This window comes from Tympanuchus pallidicinctus, unplaced genomic scaffold (genome assembly GCF_026119805.1).
Source record: "Tympanuchus pallidicinctus isolate F22 unplaced genomic scaffold, pur_lepc_1.0 scaffold4, whole genome shotgun sequence".
NCBI lineage: Eukaryota > Metazoa > Chordata > Aves > Galliformes > Phasianidae > Tympanuchus > Tympanuchus pallidicinctus.
Genome location: NW_026294758.1, coordinates 26,627,386 through 26,651,719, shown reverse-complemented (window position 1 = coordinate 26,651,719; position 24,334 = coordinate 26,627,386). Strand labels below are relative to the sequence as shown.

Here is a 24,334-nt window from a genome sequence, read left to right as displayed (position 1 = left end):
CTGTTGTTTGTGGAATGCTATCTGTCCATGCGCTGCCCCTTGGCCATCTGGACCATGAAGGGCCCTCAATCTCGGCCCTGAATGGTAATTGTCTCAGAGAGCAACCTCACAGGCATTTCAGGCAGTGAGGCTTATTAAAATCCTGAAGGGCAGTAATCCCTGAATGCCACTAAAAAGATCCCCAGCTGCTACCGTTTATGAAGTGGGCTTGACAAGGGAGAGAAAAGGAGAGGGAGCTTGGGGGAGGGAGGGAAGAGGAAAGAGGAATTTAGAAGAGGCAAGTTATCCAAACAGGGCCCCCATCTGAGGAGTCACGTTTTATCAGCTTAGGCTTTCTTGTCTTGGTTCCCAATGGTGCCCACACCCCAGCCCCTCCTCAACTCCTCTTTTCATTTCTTCCCAAGGGGCTGGGGGCACACCTTGCAAACATACACTTACAGGTCTAAAATCAGGTATGGAGCCATGACAAGGATGGCAGCTGAGGGAGCCAGAGGCAGAATGGAGGCCTGCCTGCTCCCCGTTAGTACAGAGAAAATTCCTAGATGTGAAAGCACTCAAAACCACTTTTCTCTGTAAGTACATGTCTGTTCCCCCGTAATTCTGAAAAGGTCTTTTCATCTCATTAGGTTAAGCAGATTAATAAAAATTCAGCAGTTTGCCCACTGCTTCTTCAAAAGTGGTGAAGCAAGTTGAAAGACGCAGATGGGAGGTTTTTGTATTGGAGACAATAAGGGGGATGACTTCTTAAATCCTTCGTTGTCATCCTCCATTAGAGATAAATAGATACCTCTGCTCAAATTCTTCGAACAAACACTATATTGCTACACTTCTTTATTTTCTATTAACCTTCATGAAAAGCTTTAACCCTTCCAAAGTGCAGGGACTTTTTTGTTTGTGTATTATAATTCACCATGTAAGTGAAAACCTTCTCTCATTTCAGTAATTATTTAGACAAGCTGTTGAAAAGGCATTATTGAACACCTATCCAAAAAAGATGGCTGTGAGAAACAAAGAACATATGCTGATCAATCGTTGTATCTCAGTGCGAAAAAGCCTTCAAAAATGAATTTGAATGTGCAATTTGTATTATTTCAGAAACTGCAGTAACTCATAATTTTTTTTCAATTTATTTTCAAAATATTTGAAAAATGTAAAAATTCTGCATTGGTAAAATCAAGTGCAATTAATGTATCAGCTGTTTTGCTTTGGTTTAAATACTCTGAGTGTTCATCATCTAAGGTCCTAAAAAGATATATCTGTTTTCTAGCTGGAAAGTATATATTTTGCCTTTTGAGGAATTGCATTTGCAAAATACATTCCTTAAAATAAGAATGTGGGTTTTTTCCAATTCGTCAGAAGTAAAGCCAAAGACAAAACTGAAAAATCAGAACTCTTCTGCTTGTTTGACAGGCAGAGCCTTTCATAAGCTACAAGTTTCTTAAAAATACATTAAGCATAAACACAATATCTTAATGCCTCTACCATTTCACTCTTTTCTGAGCTATACACGCTATATACACTGCATATACTTTTCACAACTATATCCCTGTACTCTAGAGAAGTGCATGATCAGAACTCACGGATGACACATGCAATGTTAACCGATATTAGTTTAGAATTTCAGAACTTACTTTTTTTTTTTTTCCTCCCAGACAACGTGATCAACAACAGTAACTCTCACACAAACGTGAAAGTAACAGTCTGCGTCAATTTCCTTATTTTCTATCAAGGCAGAAGGCTGGATTGGATATGATGAACTGTATCTGCTGAAATGAGCATAGTTCTCTGTTAGACAGGTGCCAATTCTGATATTCCGCCACAAGAAAGAATTACTGCTGTTTTTAGTGAGTATCTTCGAATCAAACTGGCAGTTACTTCACTCTGAGCATTTGCTTTTTAAAACTTATTTGGACTTGGACGCAGTATTCACAGACATTAAATGAACATAATAATTTTCTGTTTACAAAAATGACAGAAATCTATGTTGTTCTGAACTTTTTAACTCAGATAAGAGGCCGCAGACTGTAACTGATCTTCAGAGTTGGGTTCATACTTATCCCTGTTCAGCACAGTAATAACATGCACTCGCCTAGCTATTTATGGAAAAGAAAATATCACTGCATGTTTGTAGACTCCATAACATAAAAAGGCAAACATTAATCCTTAAAATCATTAAGATGCCACTCTTACTGACACAGCTTGAATTTCCCTGGCTGTACAATAACAATTATAGTATTAAAATTGTTACGTTAGAAGAGCAATAAGGAAATAAGGTACACACACAAAAAAAAGAATACAGAAAACTTGAAGAAAAATGGTCTAGACATAACACTGTGGTAAGAACTGTTTTTGTTTTGTTGCTGTAACTCATAATTGTTTTAAGTAAAAATATAAAATATACATACAAGATACATACGTATGTCCTAGGTGAGGGTAAAAGCAGAAATTTCAGTAACTTCCCCAAAATGATTTAAACACATAACAATTTTTTTAAAAAAAAACAACCTGTATTTTGCCCTGTGTGTCATGCCTTAAGTTTCTCTCTTTACAATTAAAATATAGCCAAAAAACAAAAAATAAAAACAAAAAAAACTATCAATGCGGGCTACAAAAAAATAAAATCATATTGCCCAATTACTGTATCATTGTTTGCAACGGGATCTCACTAATCAAGCCAAGTTGAGTTTAGTTCCACTAAATCTCTGCTTTTACACTTCTCTTTATTTACTAATGAACAAAGAGAGTAAGTCGATGCAGAATGCAGCTGACAGTGAAACACAGAAGAACTTAAAATTCAACTCTTTATTGAACTAAAATATGAAAGCAAACTCGCATGAACAGTGTTCATAAGAGGTTGCATACATCCCCAATTAAGGATGGGACCTAAAGGACAGTACTGGCAAGGCATGAACCATGGGATCCAGGAAAACAGCTCTTTACCGCATTTTGTGATTTGATTTTATTCATTGAAAGGCCACACAGTCATTCAAAATGGGCTGCACCAAGCAAGGAAGCAGATTACAGTGAAACCGAGCTGAAAATCAGCACCTGCACACACGGTAAGGTTTCCCTCTTTTTGTTCTCAAGCAGATATTTTTCGATGTGAAAAGTGTAAATAGTTAGCAGTGCACTAGGCAATGTAGCTCTACAATGGTGCCTGCCCCTGCACACAGTACTTCAGTTTTCATGGAGACATGCCTAGAAAGACTTTGAATGCTTTTATTTTGTTCTTTGTGGACTTCTACTGAAAAGCAAAACACTCTTGCTGGAGAAATTCATCTCCTCCCTACCCTTATAATTCAATTCTATCTTAATTCTTTAAATCCTTTTAGGAAAACACTATAAAATTAGATTTTTATACATATATATGTATGTATGTGTATATCCAAAGGCTGTAATTAGCCTGCTTAGTTTTAAGATAATGTCTGCAAACCATGAAAATTTGTTATGAGTAGAACAAGAAACATAAATGTAGAAATTCTAAGAGAAACGGTAGACTTGACTGGAGGAGGGTATCATGCTCTGATACAATACATTACTCATACTCATTTTGAGTATGAAATTTTGAAATTTCAAAAAATGTCCACACAATAGAAGAGTCAATAATGTCTAAAGAAAATACATGACAGTGCACAGTTGTAAGAACTAACAACTACCTGCTTTCCAAACTGGCTTGTCCTAAAATGGAAAAACAGCTAGTAAGCATTTAACTGTTCAAAATAAAGCTGCATTATGGAGCTACTTGGTAAACATAACATTACTGATACAAAAAAAAAAAAAAAAAAAAAAAAAAGTTTTTACCATGACTTGTATGTTTTCTAGCCACAGTAGAAGAAAAACACGAGTTGATAAAAATTATGATGGGCCGCTCTTTTTTAATGCAGCCAATCCATTCACAAATTCACTCAGAACAGTTAATTTCATAAATACAAAGAAAGCAAATCTATACTAACCTTCAAAAATAGAAGAGGGATAAAGTAAAACAATGACATAATTTGTATGACGGCATGTTGCTTCCGAATCTGAACAAAAACCCTTTCAAAATGCAGCCATTTTAAGCAATCACATATATACACGCATTAAGGTTAACACAAAAAAAGAATAGACAGAGATGAGAAGGAAATAAAGAAAACTGGACTAATAAGAGTCTGGTTACCTGTTTTCTTATACTGGCTTTATTGAAAGACACTTAACATTCATGCAAATTATATCCAATGATGTTTCACTTTAGCACATTGGTGTTTGTAACGCATTAGTTTTCAATAAAATGTAATTTCCAGCTGTTGCTTTAAATTCCCAAAAAGAGAAAGACACCAATAGCAGTTAACATCAGACAACTAGCAAGACATAAAGTGTTAGTTCAAAAGAAAATACACTTACTGCAGAAAAAAAAAAAATTTCATAACTTTCCTCTTGTGTATCAACAACCACTATGCCCAACTACAGACTTCTATCTTCAGACTACTATGCCCAACTGCACACTTCTATCTTCAGAACATATGAAGGATCTTGAAGAGGATCTGGTGAGTAGCATACAGTACTTACACAGACTGTTTTTCTCAATAGGAAAAAAAAGTTTGGGGAAAAAAAAATCGTACAGCATCTTACATATTTTATATCTATGAGTATTTTGCACACCAAATGGCTGATCTTTAGTGAAAGAGAATCCTGGTTAAATAAAATAAAACATAGTCACATTCTTCCACAGAGATTTATAATAATATGTTGCCTACCTACTCATCAAAAGTCCATTTTTTCTGGCTTTGAAACATTACTGCTCTTTATGACATTGGAAAATAATGCCTTTGTTAGCTGTAAGGCAATGTAGTTAAAGTTCCTTGTCATCAGCATATTCATATTTTGAGCAACTCCCATCTATGCTTTACCTTCCTCACCCCACACTTGAAGATGAGGTTTCTTCCTGCTGTAGTGCTGCTAGAGGGTACAAGCAAAGCACACTGCAAACTTGTTTTATTAACATGGTGTCAAGAACTTCTCCTATCTAGACAAAGAGCCACTGCAGAAACTAGACAATTCTATTCCCATTCGAGGTGAGTAAACAGAATTTGCTTTTATGCAGCTCCTTTCATATTCAAAATATCCCAATATGCTGTACAATAATGAGATAGATACACTGTCATTTCCCTAATCTTAAACAGAGGGCAAGGCTTTGTCTTGCAAGTAGGAAGAAAAGGAGGTCATGGGCTCTTTGAAGTTTCCTTACATCATCCTGATTGAAGGAAAGGAGGGAGTGAAGAACACAGCTGTGACAAAACAGACAGAGATGAGGACAGCTGACCATTATGAAATGTGTGAGACACATTTCTTTCAACACATTCAAGAAGCACTTATCTAGAAGCAAAAATGAATCAGTGGGGAAGATTATTTTTTTTTCTTTTAAGACTGGCAGCAGGTACAACGTTAATCATATATTTCTTTGAAGGTTTTCTTGGGCGGGAAGGCAGGGTGAACTAGGAAGCCCAGTGAGATGAATTTCACTTTCATCACAGCAAGTCACAGATCTATATGCATACAGAGATTCAGTGCAGGTAAACATAATCTAGTAGATGTATTACCTATCTAGTCAACACAAGCAGTCATCCTAACCTACTCAGGAAAGCAGAAAGGAACTGGGAGGGTAATAGTAGTTTAGCCAGCTCCTCCACGCTGCCTTTGACCAGAGATCTGTCACCCACCCAGTGCCACCACCAGCACCTTCTCCAACAAGGAGGGGACTTGTTGTGGGAAGCACAACAACCTGCAATCTGTCTTACTGCCAAACTACACTCCCAAATGAATTAATAGAAAGTAGTTTTCTAATCAAAGTACATCCCCTGCATCTTGCCTTTCTGCTGCACAGCCAAGACTACAGCTAGATGGAACAGGGCAGCAGCAGTTAAGCCCTTCAGAAAACTTCTTCCATCACTATCCTGGTTAGAGCCTCAGGCAGTGGGAGAGAGACCTGCCAAGAACCCATTCTCATCACTGAACAGTTCATAAAGTACAGCAGAACCTCTACCAGTACCACCCCCCAGGAGAAAGATGTCGGTTCCCCTTCCCGTTCCCACATCCCACCTAATTAATGCCAAGGCTATCAGCTACACACATCTAGCACCCCTTGCTGACAAAGAAAGGGTGGGTGCTGTGAGTCATTCCAGCTCAGCAAAGTTTTCTGCAACCCACAGCAAGTTCTTGCCCCTGTTTTGTTGGAAGCTTCCTTACCCTTTGCAGTGATCAGTTAAGTGTTCAGTTGTGTCCGCTGTTTCATTTTCCCCCTCTGTCTTTCTTCTCCTAACACATGCATGCTTTAGCCTTGGCTATGGAGTGCTGACTGAGGAGGAACAATAGGAGCCTTTCAACTCTTCAGAGGAAGGCTCAGATCAGAGACCCAGTCAATATTCGCAGCAGTTTCAAGCCACTGTTTTACAGTTCCTTAAGCAGAGCTCAACACTCAGGAACCCCCAGGCATTACCCAATTTTATTCAAATGGGGAAAAATGAAGTAAACTGATTACCCAAACCACTTTGTACTGTGGCAATGATTATTTCCAAGAAAGAGAGAAAAGGAAATGGGAAGAGGGACAGGAAAGGTATGGGGACACTGAACAATACCACAACTTCGGTCTGAAGAGCAGACAGACATTTATAATTAGAATGGCCATTTTTCTCCAAAAACTAAATAGCAAAGTTCAAAAATCATGTATCACACAACTACTATAAACAAATCTCCTGAAGCGACCCAAGCAAACAAAGTATGCAAAGAGGATCATCTCACCAGCTACCTGAAGTTCTTGTTGCTGTCTGCAACACCTGGGTCATAGCACAGCCATACATGGACTATAGCCATGCACCCTTCTGCACAGAGTAATGCAACTTTCTGTTCTGCTTAAACACCACAAGTAAAAAAAAAACAAACAGAAAAAAAAGCAAAAAACATGTTCAGTTTATCGAGAGAACAAATATAGGAAAAGCACAAAGAACTGACATTTTTCATTTAAGCCACAGCCAAGATGTAATTATTAACACAAAAAAAAGAGATAATTTTATGCATAATGGAAATACCAGTAAATGTTTTTAAAATACGTGCAATATTGGGGCAACCGTGTTTGCTAGGGAGAGAGCGGTCAATTAAACATTGACCTTCTTCCAGAAGTTTGTGGAATTAAAACAAACAAACAAAAGAAACATTCCATTGGAAAACCGAGGTTGTCATTCGTCGAACTGTATCCCTTCTTTCTCTTCTACCACCGCCATACACATTAAACACACAAAAAGAGAGAAAAAAGACACCCAAAAACGTTTCTGAGAGTGAAAATCCGACAGATTGACAATCATCATTTACCTTCTCAAACTGAAAGGCAGCTGTATGATTTTTCGTTTAGAATGGATGGAGTCTTGTCTGAACATGCTTTCTCACGTTAGACTGCACTCAAAGTTTTGAGCCAGAGTCTGACAAGCCACAGCTTAAACAGGAAAAATTACAGCTTAGCTTCAGTGGTGTCAGGATCTTTTCAAAAAACACAGTTTTTGTCAGCCCTGGGGTTAAAGTTCACGTATCAGCAGAACAAATGTATCTTCCCACCTCCCATCTCTCCTTTTTCAAAAAAAATCTCCTTTTTTCAATTTCAGAGGTTTGATAGTTTGAGTTGCTTTTTTTTTTTTTTTTTTTTTTGAGAATGTTGTATTACTGTCGTGGCATTTGTTTGATTTTTTGAATGAAGTAACAACAGATGGTGCTCCTAACTGCTTTCCATTCTATCTTCTTGTTTTAAAAGAATGCACAAATGCTTTTAAGCACAAAAAAAAGTAGGTAGAAAGAACCAGTACAATTATAGAAAGACACAGACACATCTGCAGCAAAGGTCAGACTCCTGAGCAAGTGGAAAGTACTTGTTTACAAAACAGTTCAAAAGACTGAAGTTGTGAAAGTTCCCAGTCCTAAGGAAATGAGTACGAGCTTTTCTGTACAAAAATCAGACAGTAAAAAAATTTTATTACTCCCCTTTCATAGTACATTCTCCTAAGCCTATATCTGGGATGAGAAATTCAATTAATACATGAATAAACAAATACTAATTTATTAAAAATAAGTAAAAAACTAATACAAATAAAATACATGTAAGTACGCCTAAAAGAGGAGATAAGGAGACCGGAGATCTGAAAAGAAAAAAAATATTAGTAAGCAACAACAGGAATAAAACGATGGACTTCACTAGAAAAGGTAAATGAAAACAAATGATTAATCACTCAATAGAGATTGAATGAAAATTTGTTTAAAAGAAAAAAAAAACGCTTAACATTATTAATAATGCTTTCAAATTTTAGAGTGAAAAAAAAAACAAGGCAAAGTGAAAAACCATCCACTGAGCAGCTGATGCTTACTTTGTTCTTTTTCATTACTTCCTGAGTCTGAAGGATAAAAATCATGACATCCCCAATGATTCATTAAAGTATTTGGAAATTTAATGCAAATATAGCACAGCATCTGATCAGAACATGTTAACGCACTGTTTTATTTATTCAAATCAATGGGTACTACAGAACCCAACTTACAGTCTGTTTACTACTGGTTACAACAGAAAGCCACAGAAAAGAGTAATTAGTAATTCAGCATTACTGTAGATCAGAAGATTTGGTATTGCTGGGATATCTTCTCAACTGACAGGCTGTATTTGTGTAAAACATCATTACTGCTCCAGATATATTATTTTAATACCAGCACTCCTGCAGCGGTACACACCATTAGGTACGCAGAGCAGGAAAGATTCCCTCTGAAACCTAAAATTTACCTGCAAAACAAAACCAACTAGTCAGTAAAATTTGTTTCTTTTTCCTTCTCTAAGGTGGGAATGTCTCTGAGTCCAAAGCGGTCCCTGGCTGTGCCATCCCAGCAGCAATCACAGGAAGCAGCACTGACCTCTCTCACGCACCGCAGAGAACGCCACAGAACTGCTCGCCCAGGTACCTCAACAGACCTCGGGGGAATGGCAGCTACAAAGAGCTACTGTGCCTTCGGTTAGTGTGTAAAACGGAGGACATCCTGTATTGAAAATAAGGCTTTCCTAACTGGAAAGGAAACAAGTGAAGAAAGAAGTTTGGGCTGAACCTACCTAACGTTAATTCTCAGGTCTCATAGGCATCCTGTGCTAATTTCATGTAGAAAACTAGATGTATCTTCCTCTTTACATAAAATAAAAAATAAGAACAGCAGCAAACAAACACAGAAATCCAAATGAGCAGTGCAGTGATCTGCTTTACTCACAGAAGTTAGAAAGGCAAAATTGGTTTCATCACTAATGCGTTAGATCCACATTCTACACCTAAAATAAAGTGCCTGTGAAACTCCTCCAAACGCTTTGTTCTGAAGGCCATTATACCAGCACTAAATCAAGAAAGCTAATATGAAAAATGGAAAACGGAGATGTCTTTTTACAGTAAGCTATAAAATATAGTTCAGTCAGAGACAGGGTCTGAAAAAGTAATATTAAAGGGATGCAATAAATCATACAAAAAAACTTTTTTTTTTTTCTTTTTTTAAAAAAAGCAACTACCATGCTTTGGATTATAAACAGTAAATATGGAGATTCTCTTCATAATGTGCTCCTGGCAAGTAACTTCCATTGAGAGAAGGTTTGCTCAGAATTTGAATGCAATGAATAGTCAGGATATAATGAGAAACAAGCATGATCTACCTCTCTAATTAATTTTCCTTCTTCACCTACACTGTCACTTGTTATGATAATGTGAATCTTAACCTTAATGAGAAATTTCATACCACCTTGATTAAAGATACCATGAATAACAACACTTTTTATTTTGTTTTTATTTTAATGAAGAATCTCTTTATACTCAGCAAATGTACTGAACTTCTGCTAGTGAAGAAAATAAGCTATATGCATACAACTTTTGTGCCAAGTGCTAAAAGACTGATTTATATTTCATGTTTTTAAATGAGAATTATACTATTAAGCATGTTACAAAATGATCGTGTTCTCTGCAGGAAATGTTCCTGTTTTTTTTGGTTTGTTTTTTTTTTTTTGTAAACATAGTTTGTCTGGGGATGGTTTTAAAGTGTAAATTCCTCAATAAAATTGAGTACGCATCCTTTAAAAGGTTTGTGAACTCAACAAACCTATTAAAATTCACACAATATCCTTAAAATATTAGAAAAAAATCAACTTCAAAGATCTCTGTGAACCCTGATGACAATACGCTACAAATACATACAAATAACATCAATTTGAGTCCACTATTCTATAACTGGGTCTACTGACATGTGGACTACAAAATATGATAAAATTTCAAATATATGCACCGTGTGTTCAGTTTAAGAATTAGAACTTTTTTTTTTTTTTAAATGAGATTCAATTAAGAAAAAGAGGTTTATATAATCAATACACGTCTTTCTAAATTAAACATTGCCACTTCTTGAACGATTTGTCTTCGAGTTCTTATGCTGTATTTCACAGCCTCTTGACACCCTCAAGTCTATCTACTGGAAATCAAGGAAAACGCAGCATTTGGTATTGCTTTAAACAAAAGGCTTTGTGAAAAGACGCTTTCTTATTCTCTTAGCAGGCCAGAACACAGTTACGGACCAGAGGGAGTAGGGAGGTGGGAAATCTTACAATTTTGGTAAAACTATACGTATTTTTAAAAGTGACAAATGAAATGTTTATCGTATTAAAGAGTTCACATTTGCAAGGAGTAGTAGGATCCTCTGGCAAAACACGAACTTTTTGTGGAATACCAGTGTTCTATTTTTACAAAAGAGAGAATTACTTCCTGAACACAATATTTAAATTACATTAGCAAAGAACGAGCTCTCTTGTATTTGGACGTTCACAAAATCCATCTAGTCTTTAGAGAGCATTATGTAGGAAAGAGTGGTGTATCACATAATGCTTTGGAAAACAAATAACCTCTATCTCCTCCTAATTTTGAATTGCTGTATCAGACTAATTTAACTTTCACAACCTTAATGCTTTTTCTTTTTAACACATTCCAAATTGTCCTGATGCACCAGGAGCCCCATACAGCTGCTGCCTGTCTGCTCACAGCCATTGACACCCAGCACCCAGCCCTGCAGCCACCAAGGCACAGCAACCATTCACTTGCTGGGTGCGCTTCATCTCTGCGGCACTCAGGTTGAAAGTCCCAACCCAGTAGAAACTGTTCAAGAAATCTCAGTCAAGGATCATCAGTTGGAGGCGATCACACAAATACCCATAGACCAGTCCCCCCACACCTGACTCACAGAGCTTGCGAGGCCTCATAAAAGGCCTGACAACTGAAACAATATGTGCATCTCAGCACCCAGTCACAAATGCACTTCAATAATGTCCCCTGCAAACCTCTGAAGGATGGAGTTGAACACTGCCTGAAATACTACAGCAAAAGAACATAAAAGATGATGGATTAAAAAAAAAACAACACAAAACAACAACAACAACAACAACAAAAAAAAAACCAACTTCAATCCTGGTACCATCCACTGAGCATACAACACAAATAAATGGAATCCATTCATCATTAGCACCCATCAGTTCCTAACTTCAGCTACTTTTAAAAACAAGATATTTATTTATATTGCTTTCCTCAAGGAGCTTCAGGGACTGTTTTTTGAAAAGTATTATAAGCACCTACAGGTATAAAATGGCAGAAATAAAATCTAAGGCAGCCAGGCACCAACCAGTCTCAAAAACCCCACGCACTCGTCTGCATCTCTACACACCTGAAGTATTCAAAAACCTAGCTTTGAGGATCTATTCTTTTTTAAATCTGTGGGCCAAAAAAATTTGCTTAAATATTCATTTTCCAGCTACAGAAAAAAAACATTAGTACATATTAGGGCGACGGCATGATTATCACTTCTGCAGTGTCTTTCAGGACAATGTTCTACAGATAATTCACTCTCTGGCTGTGCATTTGTGCTTACATTGGGAAATATCTGTGTACTGACAAAGACTGGCACACACACTCTTCCAAAGCCACTGCAGTGGCTCTCCAAAACATCACCCTCCTGATTCCACTCGGGATGACCTGCATGCCAGGAACTGTAAACCAAAAAAAAGCTGAACAAGCAAAATTATCCATAGGTACTTTCATTCAACATTTTTTATCCATGAAGAAAAGCATAGAAAGGATAAAATGACTTGCACAAACATAATAATGCAGGGAAATACCAGCTCTGATCCCAGCAATTTCATTGGAAAGCTCAGTTCACCATAAGGTGTGCAAGAGAGAAAGAAAGAGAGAAAGGCAGAAGTGACTGAATGCAAAGGGAAAAGTGCTTGCAACTTAGGCTAAGTGGGGGGAAAACACAACCTCACAATTCAAGTCTTTTGAATACAGGAATAATAAACTTCCAAGTAAATGTCACTTCACTTTGACTGAGTTTCCCCAATCGGGTACTGTATATATATAATTTTATATATATAATTATTAGGCACACACTTTCCATGTTCTTTCCCCCCAAAAGCAGAGCTGACAATGGTGACAGCGGAGTGTGTAATTAGTTTTTATTGTTCCCCTGACAGCCATAGCTCTGGAAGGACCCCTTGCCTTTTCCATTGTAAATGTTATGGAAAAATACACTAATGACAGGCATTTAATTATGGGCACAGCGACCATGATGGGCGCTGAGCCAAAAGTGATTGGCAGATTTGGATACCAGATATTCATGGCAATGTTTTTTTCCCCACACCTAGTAACTCAGATTACTGAGTTTTTTTAAGTATCTTTTCTAACTTTACTTATTGGTCATAGATATTATGACCAACAATGACCAACTTGAAAACACACAAGAAAAATGGATAGACAAAATGGTATCCTTTTGCTCAAAAGCAGCAAGAAGTTTTCTCAAAGAGCTCCATCCAGTGACAGTGCCATCAACATAAAAGAAATCCCAACTCTGGCACATGGATGACATTTTTATTTACTTTTTAAAAGAAAAATTATATCTACATAGAAACAGAAAGATATTATATTCCCTAATACATCTTTATTAAATATTTACAAGTCTGTCCCACATTCAACTGTAGTTGCTGAGGTGCTTTTTCGCCTGATTAATTAGCAATTGGGAGACACGCTTTTTGGCAGCTTATGTATCCCTATTATTTCGTCTGGTTTGGCACAAAAACTCCCTTTTGGGAGCACCAGTATTTGTACTGTACCCCGCTTAGTGATGGATCACTAATTTTTAATAAACTAAGCCCTGAGAGAACTATAAAAAGATGTATAAGTGTTTTGGAGCAATAACTGTAAACAAATACAAAAAAGGGGGGAGGGGAGGAGAAGAGCTTTTTTCAGTACACAAGTTTGAGGTCTTTTCCAGACTACACATGGGTAGCCCATCTAGGAGATTACACGTATTCTGAAGACACGAGTCTGAATTGGCTCTTAAATACTCAATCCAAATCTCTGCCTTCATCTTTAAAAAGCTTTTAAAAAAGGGACTAGCTCATGTGGGTGCATATTTTCCTTGAAGAATGCTATATCTGAATGTCCCCTCACTGTTTCTCATCCCTCCCCCACCACCAGATGAATGAAATTGCTCTGTGAAGCAAATCTCTATGAAGAATGACCACACAATTCTGGACCAAACGGTACTAAGTCTATGTAGCAGTCACAAATCCCTAGCTAAATCGAACAAAGCAACATTATTCCTAAGTGGTAAGTTTGGGAATATAAAAGTGAAGCTGTCTGGCTCTAAAGTGGAAACTTGTAAATAGCTATAGAGTCAATGCTGGCTCTCCATCCCCCATCCAGCTGGCTCTTATATCAGTAACTTAAAAAATGCAGTTTGCCATTGCGGTGGCTTAAGGCACTCTATGTGCCAGTGCAATGACCATGCTGTGTGTGTGTGTCAGAAGGTCAATACTTTCAAATTCCAGAGTCTCTCTTTATTTCCTTCTTTTCTGGAAACAATAAGAAAGAGAAGAGGATTGATAGATCCCATTTTGTTAATTTCTGCTCTAAAAACCACCCTGCCTGTATGAATATATATCTATTTTTAAAATTTGATTAGACATCAACTAAAGGGAGAAAAAAAAAAAAAAAAAAAAAAAAAAAAAACAACCACCACACACACACAGGAAAAAACCCCAATGCAGCTGTTTTTCCTGCTCATTAACAACATTAATTAGCAAATACCTTTGGAGCAACTTTTTAACAACTCTGTGGAAGCCAACATCATTAAAGCTGTTAGCAGTCCTCACCTAACACTGACGAACTAGCAGAGCAAACTGAGAACTGTACCACAAAGATCATTATCAAATCTACCAGTAAGTGAAATATTTACTTTTCTTCCCGGTCTCCTCATAAAAAAAAAACAAAAAAAAAAAAACAAAAAACAAAAAACAACCATCTAGATATTATTTGCACAGCACTACCAAACCAGCAAAATCTTAGCTGCACATTGGAATTATTCTGTCTAATTTTGAGGAAAAGATTTAGAATACATTCAGCTCCAGCTTCATTAGCACAGATTGATATAAGGTACTCAAATTTATGTACAAAATTAAAAGAAATGTGAAGTAAAAATAAAAACCCTGTGTACAGCACAAGTACTATAATAAAAATTAATATGTATTTCTTAACAATTCCCTGTGAGACTAGATAATGGGATTAAGGAATGTGCACAGAGTGAAGGAAGAAGTTCTTCTGAACTGTAATAAGAAAATGAAAAGCACTACTTTGAAGTCCACGAAAGCAAAAAAGTAGTTTCATTGCTACCCACAAGGGAGAGGCCAAAGTGCTCAACTGCACCTGATGAACAAACCACAAAACACGAATATGCCTCTACTGACCAGCATCCATCCACAAGCAAAATATGAAATCATCTTGGGGAGGAAAAATTATGTTCTTTTAACGAATAAAGAATGCTCATGCTATGCAGTAGACACTAATTTTGGCACAAAATACATCACAATAAAGTACGCATTTCTTAAATGTCATGAGGCTAAATTTTATCTGTAAGAATGAAACAAAAGGATATTCCAGTGAAGTGATGAAAGAATACGTATTTCACACTCCAGATTTTCACCTCATCAAATGATTCACTAACAAATCATATCCTCTCTGCCTCCAAAACCGTTTCATCACCGACAGAAAAAATGAAAAAAAAAAAAAAAATGGCATATACAAAAAATAACAAACAGGTTTTCACGAGTCCAGTAAGAACAAAACCAAAAAACTGGAAGTTACTCAGTGATAAACACGCAGGATTTATCATTATTATTATTACTAAAGGTATTAATTTTGAACAGTTCCTTATATTAAAATGCTGATTCACTGATGGAATAGCAAATATAAACAGTAAAAAATTATTAACATTGAACACATAGGTTTCATAGCCCCCATCATCCCTTTTTTTTCACACCATGTATCAGCCTGGATGGGTAAATTCTTACACTAGATTACAGTGCAAGTGGCAGAACAAGATCCATAATCATCAAGGTTTTTCAAGTAAAAATCGCCAAACCTGAAGAATTAGATGTAAGGAGCTGATATTAGCAATTCAAGCAGATCTGGCTAATTAACAGGGCTCCTGTGTATCTTCTTGTTAGTTGATTTCCCTTTTGACAGTATTTTTACCGGCCATGCATTTAAACAGAAAAAAAAATGGCCACATAAGTCCTATCACACTAGGTAAGAGAAAACGGGCACCTAACTCTTTTCCTAAATTCTGCAGCAGTCAAAAATTCACAAACTCATTTTTTTTCACACAGCTAGGACCTAACAGTGGATTTTCATCAACCTGTCAATGGTAAAATATGAAAGATGCTTTCCCAGATGAAAGTACAGGAGTTTTTCCCTTTTCTGTTATTGGAAATCACAATGCTTTACAGGAACAAAATATAATCTCAATTTTTTCCCCTTTTTTTCCTAATTTTCAAATATTTGATTTTAACACAAATGACTTTCAAAAATCCATGCGAGTGGATGTGCCTGGTTCCGTAATGTAACAATTTAAGCTCTTTTTCTTAAGAAAGAGGATTTCACACAACTGCACATGTTCACATTTTATAAAATTATTTTACAAAACTATTATTATTTTATAAAATTGTATTCCTACCATTTTAAATGAGTTTAGCTATAATTTAAGAGCCTGTAGAGAGTACAACGAACAGGGAGAGAGCGCAAAGGCAAGGAAGACTTCCAGCGTGCGAAGGATTCTCCTCTTCCGTTCAACTATTTCGAACTATATTACAGCAGGATTTACTCACAATAACTGTAATATCACCAGAAAGCAGAAAGTTTCAATAACATGTCTGTTTATTTTAAACCAAATGTTTCCATTTCATTATATTGCTGTGCTGCTGACTCGATTTTAAGCACAAGCGCAAAGAAAACTTAAACAAAACAGGACCCTTATTCTCCACAGTGAATTACACCATTCAGAAATGCTGGAAGATTAGTTTAATCAAGAGACTAAAGACATTTCTCAAAAATCAATGCTCAGAACTGCATAGAAAATCCCCGTTCAAAAGCACCTATCTTTGCCTTGCAAAATCGGGAAGGCTAACAGTGAGCCAAAGTAGGACAGGTGCGTCTCACAGCTACGAGGAACTACTCATGCCTCCTCTCAGAAAGGTTGTGTCTTTATTAACATTTTCTCTGAGGAGATCAAAATGACCAGCCTTCCTTACGCGCCTTGTTGAAGCCTAACATTCCAACCCGCAGTACACTGCCCAGTGACACGGCTGCTTCAGGCAGCAGCAGTAACAAGGCACTCTAACAAGCACAGAGAGTTCTCAAAGCACATGCCTGTAATCTCTGTGTCAAGTTACGTCTGTATGCTCGGGCACCAACCCACCTGGCTACCATCAGCCTCAGGGCTGCCAGTGTGAGATGAAACTGGCACAAAGGGAAGAATGCCAACAATTAAAACATGGATCTATATCTTTTTGTTGTTGTTGCTGTTGTTGTTATTTTACTTTAAATAAAAAAAAAAAAGACCTTTGCTAGAAGATGAGAGCTAAAAATTAGTTTCTAAAGCTATTCATCATCTAAATGCTTAGGCTTACTGATTAAAAATTCTAGAGATTTCATTCTCACACAACAATTGTGATTTTACCCCATGCCACAACACCGTCTAGTGATACAATTCAATTACAAACATACAAAGGCTGCTCCAAAAATAACACCTCCTATTTTACTATGTCGGCCCACAACATCAGAGGCTATTGGTTGGTGGTACGGCAGCAGAGGCTGAACCTTCCCATCAATATTCTGTTACACGTTGTTGCCCTGTGACAGATGGCAGCAGAGGGGCAGCCTGACGACAAAATGGCAGCGAAGACTGAAGTGCACATGGAGCAAAGCTGTGAAACAGAACTCCTCTATGCAGAAAGAATTGTACCCAATTGCATTCATCAACACTTGCTGAACATTTATGGAGATCAAACAGCAGATGTGAGCACAAGTGATGTGGTAGTGGGTGGTGTGTTTCGGCAGCGGTAGCAGTGACGGTGGGTAACCTCCTCTGATGTGGAATTTACAAGCTCGGTGTGCAGGCTCTTGCTCACACCTGGCAAAATTGCATAGTCAATGCTGGTGACCGGGCTGAAAAAGTCTTTTATAGCAGAGAATGTGCTCTATCAAATAGCGCTGTTGCGCTGTATCTGTTGTAGCTTCCACAAAAATAAGTTGGAGGCATTACTTTCAGAGCAACCCATATACATCTATACATACATATGTATACATTCACTGAATGCCATGCGTATTCACATAAGAACATGCACAGATATTACACAATACTCCGTAAGACTAAAAAGATCATGACTCCTGAAGGACTCATTACATTGATTTACTTTCTTAGCCCAGCATGAGGCTGGTTGATTGCTGGGGTCACAGCTACCCAGGGAGGGGGGCGGGGGGGGGGAAGGAAGGGGCATGGGAAGAGGACAGATCTTCTTCATCAGTCCCCCACCTCCCAGTGCTAGCAGAAGAAAGGGTAGTACAGTGTCCTAACTCTGTGCATTTCAGAGAGACTTGGTAAGAAGTTTTTCATGAAGACCATTTACCACTTAACAAGGTGCCTTTCACAAGAAGGTGGAAACCAGTGTAACTATTGTTCTTTGTGTGGTTTTTCCATAGAATGCTTCCAACTCCCTCAAAAATCCACTTTTAAAATAAACACCAGAATTCTTTTGGAGACACAAAGCGTTAGCAAAACAACCAAGGGTACAGAAAGCAAGCGTAAAGAATCGAAGGCTCTGGTACTGATCTTTTAACTACAATAAATCAGTCAAAGATTCTTTCAGTTCTTGAAATAGGCTGCCGGATAAAATGCTTTCAAAACATAAGCTATACTGCTTATACACTCTGAGTACTTAAGGGGTATTATGCTTTCTTTGGCACACAGAAATGATATAGAACACCAAAGCCAAACCAATGCCTCGATTTTGCCCCTCTTCAGCCCCCGCGTCTCAGTTGTTCTTCAAAAAGGCAATGGCCTCTTTCCTATTCCAACTGCCTGATTTCCCCATCTCCGTACACAGACAGACCTATTCCAGGATGGAAAGCAAGCAAAAAAACAGTCATGCTACCTCAGCATACACAATCACTATGCCTTCAATCACAGGTAAGCAATGGGAGGTCACTGGTCCACCTCGCATGTCCTGAGAAGGTTGGGGCAGCCAGGCAGAGTGCTAGGGCTGTGCTGTGGCACTGGAGCAGCACTCACACACGTCTGCACACCCACCAACTGCAGCAGGACTCCAGTGTGTCATACACAGAGTGCACCTTGGCAAAGTCAGATGCCCTTCACGATCAGTGTCTACACAACCACAAAACTCACCTAACTTTAAACATCCAGGTTGGAAAACCCTGTTCCATGCAGAGCATTTATCCGCTTATTTTCCTGTTCAACGATTCCCAAGTATCTCTCTTAACAAAAAGCCTACCACTGTTGATGAAAATATGGCATCCAGGTTAGTAACTGGAGCTAGTCAACCGAATGTGAAATGCTACTGCTGTATAAAATTCTGTAATCAGCAGATGACTTCTCAGTTTTATTATCCACATAAACAGATGTCCACACACACAAAGAACATACATCAGCATCCCATCCCTTTGTGAGAGTTCTTCTGGGGATGTAATTTTGTACACCATTTTCTTGCATAAGATATAGCCAAATCCAATAATACTCCTAATAAAAAATACTTGCTTTCCTGAGACTATGAGGTTTGGCCTCTCCGTCATCCAGACTCGAACTGCAAGTATTTTTAACTACCTTGAAACCAGCAACCATTTACGAAGCTACAGAACCTGCCACTGAAATAACTTGGAGGAAAATACCTATATGTAAACCACAACCATGAAACACAGTCCTGCAAGCAGAAAAATGTAATAATTACCACAAACAGTTCAAGTTGAACTTTTACAAGATTAAAAGCACTAGCAACTGCTAAGTCAGTAGACCGCTTCAAAATTTGGCTCAGGTGCATGACACTTGGGCTGGATTTTCATTACAAGGACAACGGCTATCAGGATTAAATGCATATGCTCCACTACCAAACAAACTCCCAAAACTACTTTGGATTCAGGGGAGTATTCTGCAACAAGAATACTTTTTTCTTCTGTGTAAGACCATATACGCAGTCAGCACTGGAAGACATTAAGGAAATGATTAGAATCTACGTATGCCTAATTCTGAGTCCACAATAAAAGTACAAAAATATCAGACATACTTACAAGCTTACTCAATGAATCATTTTCAACACACACACACACACACACACACACACTAAAAAAAAAAAAAAAAAAAAGATAAACCAAACATTTTATTATACTTCAAAAGCCTAATACTCAAACTCATCTGGCACTGGACTACACCACTACACCATTTACAGCATTTCATGTATGCTGGCAATTATAGCAGAAAATATGGCTTAAATTATTTGTGATGACAGACTCAGGCTCTGTAAGAATACACAACTTTCTGTTCATCATGCTCACAGTAATGATCCTGTGGTACTTTTTAATTATTCTCACAGAACTTTGGCAACTTTTCAAAAAATGTAATCTCAACTTTGTTAATGGACTCGCAGGCTCTCTTTACCTAAATACTGTTCACACAAGAAGCACTTTTCAAAATGGGCTGCTCATCAATTCAGTTCTGTGTCGCTTAATAAGGATGAGCTCTTTCTGTATATTTGCTGGAGTTCCATACTAGGAAAACTAAACATGATGGTATCTGAGGTAAACTGAATCAATACGGAATTCTTAGACAACGTTTTCACAAAACCTCTCTTTACTTTGCCTTTAATCACTATCAACAGCATCAGCATTTCATTCTCAAACTGAATTAATTAGTCTCACACTGGTTTGTTAATTCTGAATAAACACAATAAGGAGGTAAGCTGAAGCAGGCTGGCCGCGTTTAGGGGCTGAGGAATGACGGAATATTTTGCCTTCCCACTTCAAACTGTTATCTCACTGCACACACTCCCACTTACTTCTATGTGTATAAAACCAGACCATCCCTCTCTGAATCTGCCTATCTCTGGAGGCAGATAAATCACTGTGAAGCTGCTCCTACAGCACTGTTAGCTGACCCCAAAGTGCTGATAACCAAACTGAATTTTGCCTTCACCCCAGATCTTGACAAAGTGATTTCAGAAGCGCTCCCTTCCCTCTGGGTCTCCTGCACCAAACCCACCAGGCATTTGCCTGCTTTTCTGTAGCGCTCATGTAACTTAGGAGGCACTCTGCTTAAAACAAAGGGGAAATGTGCCTGTACGCTGCTCGTTCTCATAGCTTTAACTCAGGCATAAACATGGCACGTCCACATAGATGCTTTCATTGCGGGAGGGCAGTGAACGTTTTAAGAGAAAAATAAATGTTTGTTTTCAAACAGGAAGGTTTCACAGCATCTTGCGATCAAGCCTTCGTGCGGTTATTTGGAAGCATAACAAAACTAAGTTTTCTCTACAGTCTGCTGATGTTTAACACTGGATTAAGAACAGATTTCATTAACACTGGTGAAATACCGTTAAACTTATTAAAATCCCTTCAAATCCACTCAGTGCACAACTCTGCCTTCCAGACAAGGGCTGGCCGTCCCTATCGCTGCCTACATATGCAGCTCCGTGCACTCATCACACGCAGGACCACAAAGTTAAAAATCCTGAATCTAAGGTTACGTTTGAAGCATTTTATTTTTAGCTGCTACGCCAGCAACATGTGCAGATCATTTAGACAAACCTATTTCTTTCAACAACCCTGCTTCTGCCCAGTGGGATTTGCGAATATCATTTCATTTTTTTCCTCCAACAGTAACATTTCATTTTGCCTAAAGACTGCAGCAAAAAAAAGCTGCTTTCGAGAGACAAACAATTTCTGAGACTGGTGGTGCTGCTAGGTGTAACTTTTCATCTTATTTGCAACGAACTATTTTCTTCAAGAAGCAGACATAAGGAGAGGAAAACGTAGAGACGGGCACTTAAAACTGCAGATGCTCATCACTCCCAGGCACGACTGCTACTTTGGGTAAATGCTTTTTGTCTCGAGCTCTTTCCGCCAACCGTTCAGCGCTGCGGCGCTGAGAGCAGAAGGCAGCGCTGGAGCACGGGACAGACATGGGAGTGAGGGGTAAAGTCTCCACAGCTCTCATAGAATGAACTATTGCCTTTGCGCACTTGGATATTCTGCCCGAAACTTCCTCCACCTATTCTGAGGCCGCTCCGGAATACAGAGCAGGGGAGTTTTCTGCAGGCGACACAGATCTATTAAAAAACATGACCTGTGACAAAAATCAATGCGCTAATCTTAAACCAAACAGCGGTATCAGCGGCATAAAAAAGAGATAACCTAAGATAAAATAGCCCCAAATTTACTTAGACTGGCTTGACAGGTTTAAAAAAAAAAAAAAAAAAAAAAAAAAAAAAAAAGTCTGCTGGCACGTACTGCAAGAAGGCAAAAAACGTAATCCCCAGGTGACTTTTTACCCAAACACATGGATACCATTTGGAGCAGGGCTGCGATTTTCCGATGCTAAACTGGAGGGAAAACTCCAGAAAAATTGCACGAACCTCCCTTTCCCCGGAAGGTTGGCGCAGCGGCGCGCACAGCCCGCGGCAGCCGCCCCCTGGGCACGGGAACCTCGGCGCAGGGCGCGGGCTGAGCCCCGCTCCTCCCGACACCGCGCTCCCCGACCGGGCACCAACCTGCCCCGATGGGCCGCGGGGCAGCGCACCGTCCTCATGAGGGGCTGTGGCCGCCGGCGGGCCGGCTCGCCGGTCCCGGCCGGAGGCGGAGGAGCTCCGCGGGGCGCAGCCACCCGGCGCCCGCGGCCCGAGAGCTGGAAGCGCCGAGCTGCCGGGACGGAGAAAAACGCCCCCCCGCACCCCTCCCTCCTTTCTTCCCCCCGCCGCCGCCGCTCGCAGCCCCGGCCCTCCGGAAAAGAAAGTTTTCCGGCCCACCGCGCGAACGGGGGCAGCTCCCGCAGTCGCCGGGCTGCGGGCCGGCAGACTTGGGGCCGCTCCCCGCCGCCCGCTCCCCGTCCCCGCGTACCTGGGGTTGGTGCTGTTCCAGTAGACGGCGTAGCGGTCGGCCACCGCCTTGGCGCCGGGCTCCTGCCCGCGCACGCACACCCACAGCGCCGCGACCGCCAGCAGCAGCATCTCCACGTGCGGCATCGCGGGGAGACGAATGCGGAAAAATTGGGAAAAGGTTGGGGGGAACGGGGAGGGAGGAAAAAAGGCAGAAGTAAAAAATAAAAATAATTAAACAAAAAGAGGATAGGAGGAACAGAGCCTTCTCCGGGTGCACGAGAGAGCGGGAGGGGATAACCGCGAGCAGTGGGCTCCGCGCCGCGCCGCAGCTAGCGAGGCTCTTGCGGCCGCAGCAGCCGGCGGGGAGGCGCGGCCGTGGCGCTCAGCGGGGCTCAGCCCGGCAGCGGGCGGCGCGCATTCACCGGGCGTCCCGCGCGGAGTCCCCGGCACGGCATGCACCGGGCGCCGCGGGGTGGGGGCGGCGCAGAGCGGGGCGCGGAGCGAGGTCCTCCCGCGAGCTGAGGGGTCCCGGCGCGATCGAGCGGCCGGCGGCGGGGAGAGGGGCGAGAAGCTGCGGTACGTCTCAGCAGAAAGTTTATGCCTTCCTTCCCCGCTCGAATGCCAAACCAACAATGAGAGGAAAAAAAAAAAAAAAAAAAAAAAAGGGGGGGGAGAAAAAGCAAGGGGGAGGAGGGAAGGGAGCAAAACCCCTGAGGAGTTTGTTCGCTGCGCTGGTGGAGTTGGGGAGCCTGTTCTGCAGCACAGTGTGTCTTGAAGGAGACTTTGTGGAGTGGTTTTCTCGTCCTTCCTGTTCCTGGGCGGTGGATGCACCAAGGGCTGAGCAACAGCAAAGGCGAAAAAAAAAAAAAAAAAAAAGAAAAAAAAAAAACAACAAGGGGAGGGAAACAGAAGAGGAAAAAAAAAAAAAAAAGCGCGGCCAATCCAAGAAATATTGCGGCGTGGAAACCAAGGAGATGGAAATAAAAACTGTTTTATGAGAGGGCGTGGAAAAAAGCGAAGCCCCGGAGAAGTGCTGCACCACAGCCGGGCCGGGCGCTCCGGCGCTGGGGCTCCTGCTGCCGGCTCCCGGAGCACAGCGGTGATAGCGCAGAGTCCGGTCCCGGGAACATCAACTTCTGCGGAAGGACGGCACAGTGAGCGGCGCGGGGAAGAGAGAAGCGCCCGCCCCTCCGAGGATTACATACGGAGATCGGGGAAAAGACGCGGCTCCGCGCGGTCCTGCCCGCAGCTGCTGCCCGATGCCCTCCGAAGCAGCAGCAGCAAGGAGAATCGCACAGCGCCAGCAGGCAAATAAATAAACTTGAATGCAGCGGCAGGCAGGGAGGGATCGCGGAGAGCGACGAGGATTGGAGGGGCAAAAGTCAGTTTTGAAAAAAAAAAAAAAAAATTGCTTTATGGGAGGAATAAAAAAAAAAAAGACCTTCGTGCAACCACGCCCCCTCAGCAGGGCCGGTCCCTCCGCTGCGTGCGGACCCGGCGGCGGCGGCCCGGGGAGCGGCGGCGCGGCGCGGGGCTGCGGGAATGCGCGCGTGCGTGCGGGCGGGGACGCGCCCCGTGCGTGCCCGCGCGTGCCCGAAGCGCGGGGCGCGCCGGGTGCTGCGTGCGGCGCGGTGCGGCGGGGCGGGGCACACCGCGCTGTTTGCTTACGGATCGATTTTTTTTTCCTGTTTTTTTTCTGTTTTTACACCCCTAGGCCACTGGCGTGTAGCTCGAGCTGGGGGGAGGCGGCGCCGTGGGGCTCTCCTCCCCCGTTCCCCACCCTCCAAAACCTGACTGATGGAATTGCCGGCGCGGCGGAGCGCTGCCCGCCAG

At 40.7% G+C, this 24,334-nt stretch overlaps 1 protein-coding gene across 2 annotated transcripts in view; it reads right to left on the bottom strand.

The window, feature by feature from the left end:
* Nucleotides 1–22,819, bottom strand: part of EFNA5 (ephrin A5) — a 207,366-nt gene extending 184,547 nt beyond the window's left edge. The window contains exon 1 of one of the 2 annotated variants that reach the window (XM_052701044.1): nucleotides 22,521–22,819. In XM_052701044.1, the coding sequence (XP_052557004.1) occupies nucleotides 22,521–22,645 (125 nt within the window). In that variant the 5' untranslated portion in view covers nucleotides 22,646–22,819. The remainder of the gene's footprint in view (nucleotides 1–22,520) is intronic. The other variant, XM_052701043.1, reaches the window with a different exon arrangement.
* Nucleotides 22,820–24,334: the final 1,515 nt, after the last annotated feature.